Consider the following 12,461-nt stretch of genomic DNA (forward strand, 5'->3'; position numbering starts at 1 on the left):
AAAAACCCAAAAATTCTGAATGGCACTACAACTGCGTTCGTCACTTTGAGACATAAGATATTGTCTCATTTGCCCAGTAATTTCACTAGCCACGTCGCTCTACAGACCGAAACACAGTAATGCTTACACATTACTGCTTCACGTCAGAAATAGGCGTTGTGGTACCCATAATCTAGCCGGCATCCTGTGCAAAGGAGCCTCCCGCTGGTACATACGTCGCCCCACAAAAAACTTATCAAGTCAACTTAGTCCAGTAGTAAGTAGTAATCAAGAGAATCCACTCAAATTAAAGACCTGTAACGCATCTTATAATCTCTGGTATGGTGAATGTACATGGGCGACTGGTTTATCTCTTCCCATCAGCTGAGCCTCTGGTCCGTTTCCCCCTCTTACAATTAATACAGCTATTCTTCTATACTTCCTAAGTCGACTTCACCCGAACAAGCGTTTCATAGCTCATCGTGACAGTTTATTACTCACAAATTATAGTGCTCAGCCTTAGATTAAGGATTGATCTCCACTGAGCTCCAACTAGCTCAACGCCCAAGTGGGCGTACTCGAGCCAGTCTCGAACAATGTGTGACGTTGACGTCCCGGTTCTGTTAAACTTTGCTAATTATTGAAGCTAAAATGCCGGGTTGCGTAGTAAATCCTTGTAAAACGACACTGCAAGAAATAAGAAGGACACTGGGATCACATATCATCAGTAAGTATTTTGTATTTTATTAATTTCAATGTAAAATAACACGAAGCGTACGTTACAATATTTGAAAGATGCCATTGAGTGTCAAAATGCCACGTACACAAGCATCTGATAGTTATAGTCATAAAATAGCTATTCTTCTCAAGTAGTGTGGTATCTAGTTGGAACGCAGCGGATACCAATCCTCAATCTAAGTGCTCAGCTCAACTAGAGAAGTTTTGACATGAATAAGAGATTCTGGACATAATAGATTTATTTTAAATTGTCTTCATTCTATAAAGGAATCGACCATTGTTTTTAATTCATTAATAAGTTAAACATCGCGCATGGTCTATCTTACAACAGAGGATGTATGATATTAACATTTCAGGTCTTGTCAGGCGCAAGTTGTATAAGATTTATCGGGTGCCGTACCCAAATTGTAACCAACAGGTACTCAGACTCCGCTGTTCAGAATATCGTCAATATTTTCGACATAGACAATACAATTGTTGGAGATGGTTAAGTAAAACATGATAATTTCATTATACATTTATTAATAATTAAGAATTAATTACATCTACAACTGGCGTCAATGATCAATATCACAAATTGTATATCGGTGACAGAAATCAAGTTCACAATAATAGTCGTGACCATGATATCTGTTGCCTTATTAAATCATCGTTGAGGTAACTCAGTCATTTATTTGTCTTTTATCAATAAAGTCCTGTAATATGGATTATTGAGGCTTATTCTTATTTTCCGTAGGAGTTAGATGGGATGTCATAATCCTGCCCTTGAGCTGCGGGCCAGCCAGCTCCCTGTTGGGGTCGGTTTATTGGTGGATAATTTGGTGTTTGAGTGGGATAGTTTTGGGAAGGATAGTTCTGGGATGGATAGTTTTGGGAGGGGTAGTTTTGGGATGGGTAGTTTTGCGAAGGATAGTTTTGGGACGGGTAATTTTGGGTTGGATAGTTCTGAGAGGGATAGTTTTGGGTAGGATAGTTTTGAGATGGATAATTTTGGGTAGGATAGTTTTGAGATGGATAATTCTGTGTGGGGTATGAAGGATTAGGTTGAATTGGTTGAGGTTTAGGTTTAGGTTGTGGTTGAGGTTTAGGTTGCGGTTGAGGTTTTGGCTGAACCTGAGTTGGTGGTTTGATGGGTTTGGGGGGTTGTTGGGGTTGGGGGTAACCTTGTTCCTCAATATTATTCTCAGCCTCTGCTTTCTCTGCTTCTGCCTTTTCAGCTTCTTCCTTTTCTTTCTGGTCCAAGGATCTAGAATGTAAGAAACAATTATTTTACAGACGTACGCGAATATTAGAAACACGTTGTTATTATAAACTTGTGGTAGATTTGTTTTATTTCAGACTATAAGTATATATACAGCACGATTTCGACACCTATAGATGAAAGATTGAAAACGTCATTACAAAATTTACTTATAAACCTATTTGAATATGTGGTATTGATGGCTCTAGAGCACATTATTTAGCGATCTAAGACCACTGGTTTTATAATTATAAAAAACATTGCTATTATTAATTTTCTTCATTTTAAGAATTAGTTGGTATGCGTGTGAAACCTCTTTGCTATATGGCTGCAAAGAAAACCATTCTGGTTAGGATACTATAAGATCAAGTTATGAAAATATTGTATTGTAAATTTTCAAGAGTTTCGAAGTCCCAAGGTTGTCAAGAAAATTGTGAAAACTACGCTATAAGAGATATAAGAAAACATGTCAAGCTAATAAAAGCGTAGGCACAAAAAAAAACAAGAAAAATAACCTCTCGCTCAAAATGGTAGAATTCTTCATATGGAATGCTGGGTAAAATATCAAAGGAATACTTGATGTAACTTACGCCTGGATTTCTGGAGGGATAGCTGGTGCTTTTGGCAGGTGATCACCCTCTGCGTGGAAGCCTGTGTCATCAGCCCAGTACGTGACAGTGTACACCTTCCCATCGGCAGCAGTGAACGAGTACATTCCTTTCTTGACTATGCTTTCATTATCAGTGTTAGGATTCAGGGCATAACCTTCTTCCATCACATGGGTTCCGTCGGCGATTTCGTATCTATAAGGAAAAAATTTTTTTTTTCATTTTAATATCTGGTCCACAACGATATCCCCAGGGTGATATGTTTGAAAGAAAAGTTAATATAACTAAACCAATGCATGCCATATACAAATATATCATCTTCACCATGTGGATGTGTGGTATTCTTGTACAGACTGCGGTTTGCAAGGAAGTTTTCACCAAGTAAAGCCAAAACAAATAGAGAGCTTCTTCCTTGCGCGGTATTTCCAGATCTATATAATAAAACTATTAAAGACTAACTAGACTGCTAAGAACCCTGTGACAAATTGGTTCTTTTCTAATGTTTTTATCCGTCAATACTTAATTCCTAATAATCTAGAATAGTCTAAGTTTTTTTTTATGAAAATAAGAGTTGAGACGAGCAGGACGTTCAGCTGGTGGTAATTGATACGCCCTGCCAATTAAAATGTAAGGCCGTTCAAGATTACTGAAGAACTCAAAAATTCTGAGTGGCACTACAACTGTGCTTGTTACCTTGAGACATAAGATGTCAATTTGCCCAGTAATTTCACAAGCTACGGCGCCCTTCAGACCGAAACACAGTAATGCTTACACATTACAGCTTCACGACAGAAATAGGTATCTACCCATAATCTAGCCTGCATCCTGTGCAAACGATACTGCCACTGGTAAAGATCTATAAAGCGTACTTAGACTTTGCTCAGACTTTACTTACATAAAATTCAACTGAGTGAACTGAAAAAAAATTAAAATTTAAAAACTGCACTTCAAACGAATATATTAATCAACGTTAAATATCTTATTGAGTGTATACGACAAAATAAATTAAGGCGACACTAAATGCCAGCGACCTTGAGCGATATTAGTTCACGGCTGCCGGCCCGCCATCTATGTAACAAAGCCAATATTTTCAAAATTCTTGCGTGGAAAACAGTTTATATGCTTACAATCCTCGTTATTTAGTACTAATATGAATAAATGAACCTAGACAAAAAAGTACAAGCTATAAGAATAACTTTTCTGAGAGAAGTACCAAAAAGATGCGTCACGCCATGCCAAAAAACTTGTTTAACTTCAAAGAAAAATGGTAGTTCAAAAAGGCTCGGCAGTGTTAACTATAACCAACAGTAAGCATTAGCAACCTACAAATAAGACTTAAGGATATCTGTAACAGGATTAAGTAGTGTTCATAGCCCTAATGCTATACTTTCACCACAAAACTTGTCTAAAAACACCATGTTTGCGTGTTTTCTGCTTACTCTTCGCCGTAAAGGAATTGTCTCAGATTTACATTTATACTATGGTAAATTAAATTGCTAAAAGCTATTTTCACAAACAGTTATATTGCCAATAAACAACCGGATATTTTAGACATATTTATGTCAAATCTACACAATAGCAGACTACCGTTACACGCCGTGTTAATGTATTCTTATATCTTCGCAAAAAAGTTTCATCTATATATATAAAAATGAATTGCTGTTCGTTAGGCTCGCTAAAACTCGGGAAAGGCTGGACCGATTTGGCTAATTTTGGTCTTAAATTAATTAAGTCCAGGGAAGGCTTAAAAGGTGAATAAATATGAAAATGATCGGAATTAAATAAAAACAACAATTTTTATTTTCCTGTTAAGTGTCCCCCGTCGTTCAGATACCAAAGCAAAATAATAGTTTAAAATGAATAACTAATTAGAATTTTTATATCTTACTCACTTTCTCAGGTGGTAAAAAATAAACTTATTTTTTGGTAACTATACTAGGCCGATTTTGACGGGACTTTTATTGGCAGGTAGCTGATGTAATAAATAACTAAGGCTACGTTTATTTTAGAAAAATAAAATAATGTTGCAATGTCCAAGAAACGGTCTGACTCTAAAAAAAAATTATATGGCAAAACAACGTTTGCCGGGTCAGCTAGTAAACAATATATTTTTTAGACTTTTGTGGCATAACCTCAATGAATCCGGATTGAAATATGTTTTTTTTCGTAAAAACCTATTTACTTTTTGGAATCCTTTGACCCATTGAAATTTTTCTTATATTTTTTTTGTATATGTAATCTTGTAGTATGCTAGTTCTAGCTTGTAAGTAATTAATAGAAATTGTAATTTGATTAGTTTAAAAAGAAATAAATTCTTTGTGCGCGTTGAGCACTTTGTTGAGCCTTTTTTGCATTTTAGAATTGTGAGCCCTTTGTATTTTTTTATTACTTTTCTCCACAGTCAAAAAAATATTATTTGATAACTATAGCAGTAGGCACTGTAAGGAATAAAAATAAATTTAAAAAATATATATGTTTTCGAAAATTTATAAGTTTTAAAGTTTAATTTTGAAATTTATGGTGAACGATCTTAAAAATGAACTATGTACGTGTAATTTTTCAGTAAAATTTTTGAATTTAATAATCTTATAATAAAATTTATAATCTTGCAAAATATACTTGTAGGTTTCTTGATATGAATTCAGTAGCACATGTCAAATAAAGGTACAAAACGAGATTTCACTATTTACATTAAATTCTTAATAACTAAACATCTTTTTTTTTGCGTAATTAAATAATTAGAGACTATGGTTTAAAATTTTTAGATTTGGTGAGATTATGATCGACTATATCTGTACGGTTTTCCATCAATTTAGGTACACTTTTTGGAAAGAGCAATACTTTTATTTAGAACTTGACATTTACCAGTGGGAGGCTTCTTTGCACAGGATGCCGTCTAGATTATGGGCACCACAACGGCGCCAATTTCTGCCGTGAAGCAGTAATGTGTAAGCATTACTGTCTGGAGGGTCTGAAGGGCGCCGTAGCTAGTGAAATTACTGGGTAAATGAGACTTAACATCTTAAGTCTCAAGATGACGAGCGCAGTTGTAGTGTCGCTTAGAGTTTTTGGGTCTTTCAAGAATCCTGAGCGGCACTTAATTGTAATGGGCAGGACGTATCTATTACCATCAGCTGAACGTCCGGCTCGTCTCGTCCCTTATTTTCATAAAAAAAGAGCGTTGCCGTAAATTTAACGTAAATTTGAATTTCAAAACCGACATCACATTTTAACGTGGCGGGCGAGAATCGAAACCGGACGCACAGTACTTGGGAGTCATCGGTCTTCCTATTCCGCCACCGATGCCATTAATAAAAATAGGGCTATGTTTAAGTTTCAATCGTGAACTGGAAAAAAATAGCCAATTGTACATGGCACGTATAAGTTCAATTAATATTATACAACATTTTAATATTATAATACAAATATAAAAAACCTTAATATAAATTATCATCGTCCCAAACCCTAAATAATTTAATATGAAATGAATTGTTATTACTTACTGCCTGGTAACGACTAAACCCTTTTATTAATGACACGGTCGCAATAAATAACTTAGGTTTTTAGTGATAAAGACCACGTCTTGGACTTATTTTTTTGCAAAAGTGACCAATAACCCTAACCAGGTAAAAGAACCTGTTTAGAATGTTGAGATAGTTGGTTGTATGGAATCTCATTTTAAGATTTAAACTTTTTTCACAGTTCAATACTTTTTTAAGGATGTTTTTGTACCTTTTATGTGAAACGATCCTTACTGTATTTTCATAAATTGTTTATGAATGCTTATATCTTGAATGTTACGATCGAATATTTAACTCAGGTGATTTGAATATTTTTATGACAAGAGTTTAATTAAAAAAATTGCACAGCGTTAATAAAGTTTACGACTTTTTAAGGTACTTTAACTGTAAAATTTTGACTCAAATTCTTGCGATAAAAGTTTAAAGTATTAAAAAATATAAAGACTTACTCGTATTTATAACTTCCATTGTCTCCGATGGTGTGCTCGTTCTTGATCACAGGAATTGGAGTCGTTGTTGTTGATGTAGATGTTGTCGTTGGAATTGTTGTTGGACTCTGCGTAGTTTGAGCTGTTGTTGGTTGTTGCCAATTGTTCTGAGGATAGTACCCGTTTTGATTGTTGCTCCAGGAGTTCTGGGGATAGTACCCGTTCTGATTGTTGCTCCAGGAGTTCTGGGGATAGTATCCTGTCTGTGGCGTGTTGTAATTGTTTTGTTGTGTATTGTAGTTGTTCTCAGGAGTATTGTAATTGTTTTGCGGTACGTTATAGTTATTTTGTGGAATGTTATAGCTATTTTGTGGAGTGTTATAGTTATTTTGGGGTTCGTAACCGTTCTGTGGGTTGTTGTAACTCTTCAGCTGTCTGTTTGAAGTTGAATAGCGACGTGGCTTGGATAGTCTTCGTCGCCTGACGTAGGCAAGCTTAGCTGGCCTATGTGGCTTATCATTCTCTATCTCTATCGCAGGAGCTGCTATTGAATCTAACGTCGATTCATACTCAATTTCCACAGCCAACGTGAGGGTGAAAATGAGGGCAAACACGCAAAGCTGCAACAAAAAAAGTTAAATTAAATAATTACATAGCGGTATATTTATAATTGGTTGATTTAAACTTTTGAATTAATTCGCGACTGTCACAAGTTCACTTGAATTTCGAATCACATATCACTGCACTACACGGGTTAGCTTCAAGGACTCACCAGCTTCATTTTGATGTCCTTCCGTCTCCGCGTTCAGCACAGAACTGTGTCCGAATTGAGTCCTCCCACATTTTTATAGGAATATGATCCTTCGTCCTCAGGCGTCGGACGTCGCGTCGGCGCATCTCAAGCGACGACACATTGACCTTACTTTAGATTATTGCGATTGTAATATTGACTTAGGAAAATGCATTTTACGACAGCTGTAATGACATCATGCGTATGTAGCCTCAAAGCACAAAAAAATATTTATCCGTGTTGTATTTTAAGCTAATTTTATATATACAAATGGTTCTAAGCTGTATCCTTATTAAAATATATTTTATGAGCAAAGATATATATATTTTCTTTTAATAACGCGAGTGTTACAGATTTAAATAAAACACTTTTGAAAGGAATAAAACGCATGTAATTGTAACTGTGTTTTAACATTAGATTTTTGCATACTGAAACCAAGATCGCCTGAAAGAGAGAGGGTCCCCCTGAAAATGAGATCAGGAAAGGTCTTGAAACGTCGGATTAACTAAAATAATAATAAAAATTTACGCAAATATCTAATGTTAAAACACAGTTACAATAACACGAGTTTTAATCCTTTATAAGTGTTTTGTTTATGTGCGTTATAGATCTCCTAGATGAAATTTTATGTGTATTTTGATTAAAACATTAACGTTAAAAAGGGGTACGTTATTTATTTGTTTTTTAATTAGATCTGTTAAAGCTAAAGCAATCAGGAACTCTGAACTTCCAGAAAAACATATTTTGATTTATGTTGATTTTCTAATTCTAAATTTTCATATCTTCTAAGAGTTATTTAAGCCTAAATATTTTATGACATTACTAGCTGACCCAGCAAACGTTGTATTGCCGATATTAAAATCGCGATACAAAATAACTGTTGATCGTAGATGGGTGAAAATTTGAAGTTGTATGTATTTTTTAATGTTGACTCATAATCAAACAAATTAAAAAAAAATGTCAAAAAAATTAAACAAAAAAATTTGGCGTGGACCACCCTTAACATTTAGGGGGATGAAAAATAGATGTTGGCCGATTCTCAGACATACTCAATATGCTCACAAAATTTCATGAGAATCGGTCAAGCCGTTTCGAAGGAGTTTAACTACAAACACCGCGACATGAGAATTTTATATATTAGATTTGGGTAAATTGAATTTGTACGCAGACGATATTGTCAATGAATAAATTGTAAGTATATATCTTCATATATATATATTACTTACTAGAAACAGTAGGCGTAGACATGTTTGTGATAAAATAACCAAATGTATAGAAGATGTGAATTGTTCTAAGTGATTTAAGGACTTTATTTAAGTAGGTATGACTCATTTGTGCAGTAAGGAGTCCCGTACATATTTTTATTATGAAATATACTTCAAATTTGTCTGAATCTTGATTCTTGCCGTTTTCTTTTTTTTGCTTTCCTTTTATTTTTTTTATAAGATGGGGCAAACGGACAATAGTCTCACTTGGCGGGAATGCCCATGGACATCCGCGAAACCAGGGGCCAAGAAATGAGTTACTGGCCTTTAAGTTAAGAGTATGCTTTATGTTTGAAGGTTTTTATATGTCGGCTTCAAATATTTATAATTTTTTTACCTTTTGTTCTTACTTAAGGTTTGTAATTCTTTTCTAACTTCACAAATATACTCGTTTCATAAAAAGGGCAGAATTGACACCATATTTCAGAATTAACATCAATTCCTGCCTTATAGACCATAGATAAAAATTATATAAATTAACATAAATCTTATTTTGCAAATTGAATCTTTTTATCAAAATAATGTATTGTCATCGGTCCTCGATAAATCTACGAAGTTTGACAGAAATCTGGCCGTTTAAAGTGGGTCAAAATCTCACCCAAATGAGTGGGTTGCAAACAAACAAACATACATGTGTCAAAAATGGAATAATTTTATCAAATTAATGTATTGTCATCGGTCGTCGATAAACCCACGAAGTTTGAACGAGATGTGGCCGTTTAAAGTGTCGTCGGTCGGTCGGTCAAACAGGTGAAGCTAATAAAAAGCGTGTAAAAATGGAATAATTTTATAAAATTAATATATTGTCGTCGGTCTTTGATAAATCTACAAAGTTTCAACGAAATCTGTCTGTTTACAGTGGGTCAAAATCGCGCCCAAATGAGTTAGTTACAAACAAACATAGACACAGGTGAATCTAATAAAAAGCGTGTAAAAATTAAGGGTTTAGATTTTAGAAGGACACCAGTGCAATTTGGTATCGTTGACTTCCACCACCGTGCTCTCTGTTTTCAAATTTGTCAGGGCAGGGGTGATCATATACCATCATATGGCCCGTATCAATACTCGTTTGTTTTCTTTTAAATAAAAAAAAACACTATTAAGAATGTGTACGAAACCCTAAACCTGTGTCTACTGTGAATAAACACAGAATGAAATGCATAATCGTAACAGTAAATAATTAAAATTTACAAATCTAAAAGCCAAAGATCTAATTTGATTTGCTTTATATGAAAAATTATGCTAATAGCTATATAAAACTGTACACGCTATCCTATTTAAATTTAAATCGCTGCGAGTTATAAATTAACAGTAAATAAATATCGATCGACTGTGAATCCCCCAAATGACGGTTTCGTATTAAACTACGATATCTCAGTGATTTTAATGATGTCTTTTCAGTGCCGGATTAAGAAAACGCGGGGCCCGTAGCAAATACTTTCAAAGAGCCCTTGATCTGTATTGGAAATAGTCTGTTACCGAGTGTCTGACGTGGATTGTGTTAGTTGGAAAAGTGTCACGTTTTTTTAACATCAAGTAAATTCAACATGTTAATAAGTTTCATTTAAAAATTACGCTCAAGCAGAGATGAGTTAGGGAGAGATGGGTTAAATATGCGGGGCCTCCTTTCGTGCGGGGCCCGTAGCAATTGCAACTTTTACTACGTGGTTAATCCGGCAATGTGTCTTATTAATAAATTATCACATTCAAGAATAATATAAAACTGTAGTACATAAGCACTAACATTATTACTTACAAGTTGCCGACTTACGACGTGGAAAGAATATTCATTGTGCTTAATATAATGTTTACGTAGTACATGGTCAAAATTGTTGTATTATTTAACTTTACTAGCTGATTCGACAGAAGTTATTTTTATGAATTTGTCAATAATATTTAATAACATCATGAATTATTTCGTAAAATATGCACCCTGTTGTTATAATGAAGTTTTCTCACAGCAGAACTGTCAAACCGTGCGTCAATAAATTCTCTCATAGAAAATATGTTCATACAAAACAAATATGAAAATAAAAATAATTATGGGTCCCAAATCGAAATAAAAACTATCCTATCTCTCAAGTTGGACTAAACTGCACTCCATGAAGTAATCCCCATTAAAATCCGTTCATTACGGACAAACAACGTGTCACGTAATTTATATATATTAAGATATTTAACATGATAATATAACTCAATTGATGACAAGGTAAGTATGATATACAAATCTAATATAATTGGTATTTGCCTGGATTGCTTTTTTTCTAGGGTTGAGTATACGCACAATTTATCAGTAATAACGAGAATGTTTTAAATTTATCACCTAAATCTTTATACATATAATTCTTCTGTACGTGTGTTGACAGTGAACTCCTCCAAAACAGCTGGACCGATTCGAATGAAATGTTTGTGTGTGTTCAAGTGGATTCGAGGATGGCTTACATTCACTATTGAACTACCTCCTAAACAGCTGGACCAATTTTGATGATTTCTTGTGTGTTCCAGTGAATTTGAGAATGGTTTAGATTCTCAATTAAGTCCATATATAATTATCCTGCCCATGTGTATGTTAGTGAACTCCTCCTATACGGCTGGACCGATTTTTGTACAGGACAACATCAACATAGGGTCAGCTAGTTATATATAAGTATTTTCGTTTCATACATATTTGTATTAAATGCACTCCAGGTATAGACCATTTTATAAGTTTTCCTGATTCAAGGAAAACAAAATTTTGCCATTCAGAATAATAATGATATATTCAGAATTAAATATAATACCGAGCATCGCAGCTATACCTACATTCGAATAAAATTTGAGTCATTTTTCTGTAATGTCAAAATAATATAAATAATTAAATTGACTCATAATCTTGTATGAGGCACAATAAAGATCTTAGCAAAATGAATAAGAATTTTATTTGTTTTATTAGCGAAAAATATTTTTAAGTGAGCATTGATTTATAAATAAAAAGTATAATTGGTCTAAGCATAAAAGGATTAGTTACTTTTCCTGATTTGAGAAAAAAAAAAACATTTTGTCATTCAGAATAATAATGATAATACACCCACACATATACATTCGAATAAAATTTAAGTTGTTTTTCTGTATTTAAAAAAAAATAATATAATTGGAATTGAATGATAATTGTATGGGGTAAATAGGCGCGATTCTGTCTATCAATAATTTTAATATTTCGAATTGAGATGATCGTGGCTAGAACAGTTTTAACCACTTCGATGGACCAGGATTGGGTACAGTACGCCTTTATCTGTCAAAGTAGTCTGCAAGCGTAATTATGTTTCGGGTTTCGAATGTCGCCGTAGCTAATGCAATTACTGGGTTATTGACTTGACATCATAATATGTCTTAAAGTCACGAGTGCAGTTATTGCGATGTTCCACAGCATTAATAGTTTTTTAAGAAAAACTTGCCAGCCTCGCCTAATTTACTCATTAAAAAGGGCCGGTAAAAGACTACTTTAATATTATATCCGTAATACAAATTTAGTTGTGCGAAACCATACGGTATACAGCCATCGAAGTCGTTAAAACTGTTCTAGCCACGATCATCTCATTTAGAAACATTAAAATTATTGATAGGCAGAATAACGCCTATTTACCCCATGCAGTTATTTATTTATTTATTAGCATCGCCAACACAATAATCACTAATTACATTAAACATAATTCTAAATAAGTCTAAGTCTAAGTGTTATTGCACTTACAGGCAACGACGACATGCAAGTAAAACATACATAATTTTTTAATTTTAACAACTTGGGAACTAATACTAAGATACAATATAATACAATTATATAATAAGATACAATACAATCTCTATATATAAAAATGATTTGCTGTTCGTTAGTCTCGCTAAAACTCGAGATCGG

General features: G+C 34.0%; 1 protein-coding gene across 1 annotated transcript; it reads right to left on the bottom strand.

Moving 5' to 3' along the window:
• Positions 1 to 1,221: 1,221 nt before the first annotated feature.
• On the bottom strand, positions 1,222 to 7,442 carry LOC126980153 (uncharacterized protein DDB_G0283357-like). Its single transcript, XM_050829742.1, has 4 exons — positions 7,287 to 7,442; positions 6,536 to 7,134; positions 2,548 to 2,760; positions 1,222 to 1,963 (listed from the first exon to the last, which is right to left on the bottom strand). Exons 1-4 carry the CDS (start codon positions 7,293 to 7,295, stop codon positions 1,441 to 1,443), a joined length of 1,344 nt encoding a protein of 447 aa, XP_050685699.1. The 5' UTR covers positions 7,296 to 7,442; the 3' UTR covers positions 1,222 to 1,440.
• Between the last annotated feature and the right edge of the window lie 5,019 nt (positions 7,443 to 12,461).

This window comes from Leptidea sinapis, chromosome 5 (genome assembly GCF_905404315.1).
Source record: "Leptidea sinapis chromosome 5, ilLepSina1.1, whole genome shotgun sequence".
Lineage (NCBI taxonomy): Eukaryota > Metazoa > Arthropoda > Insecta > Lepidoptera > Pieridae > Leptidea > Leptidea sinapis.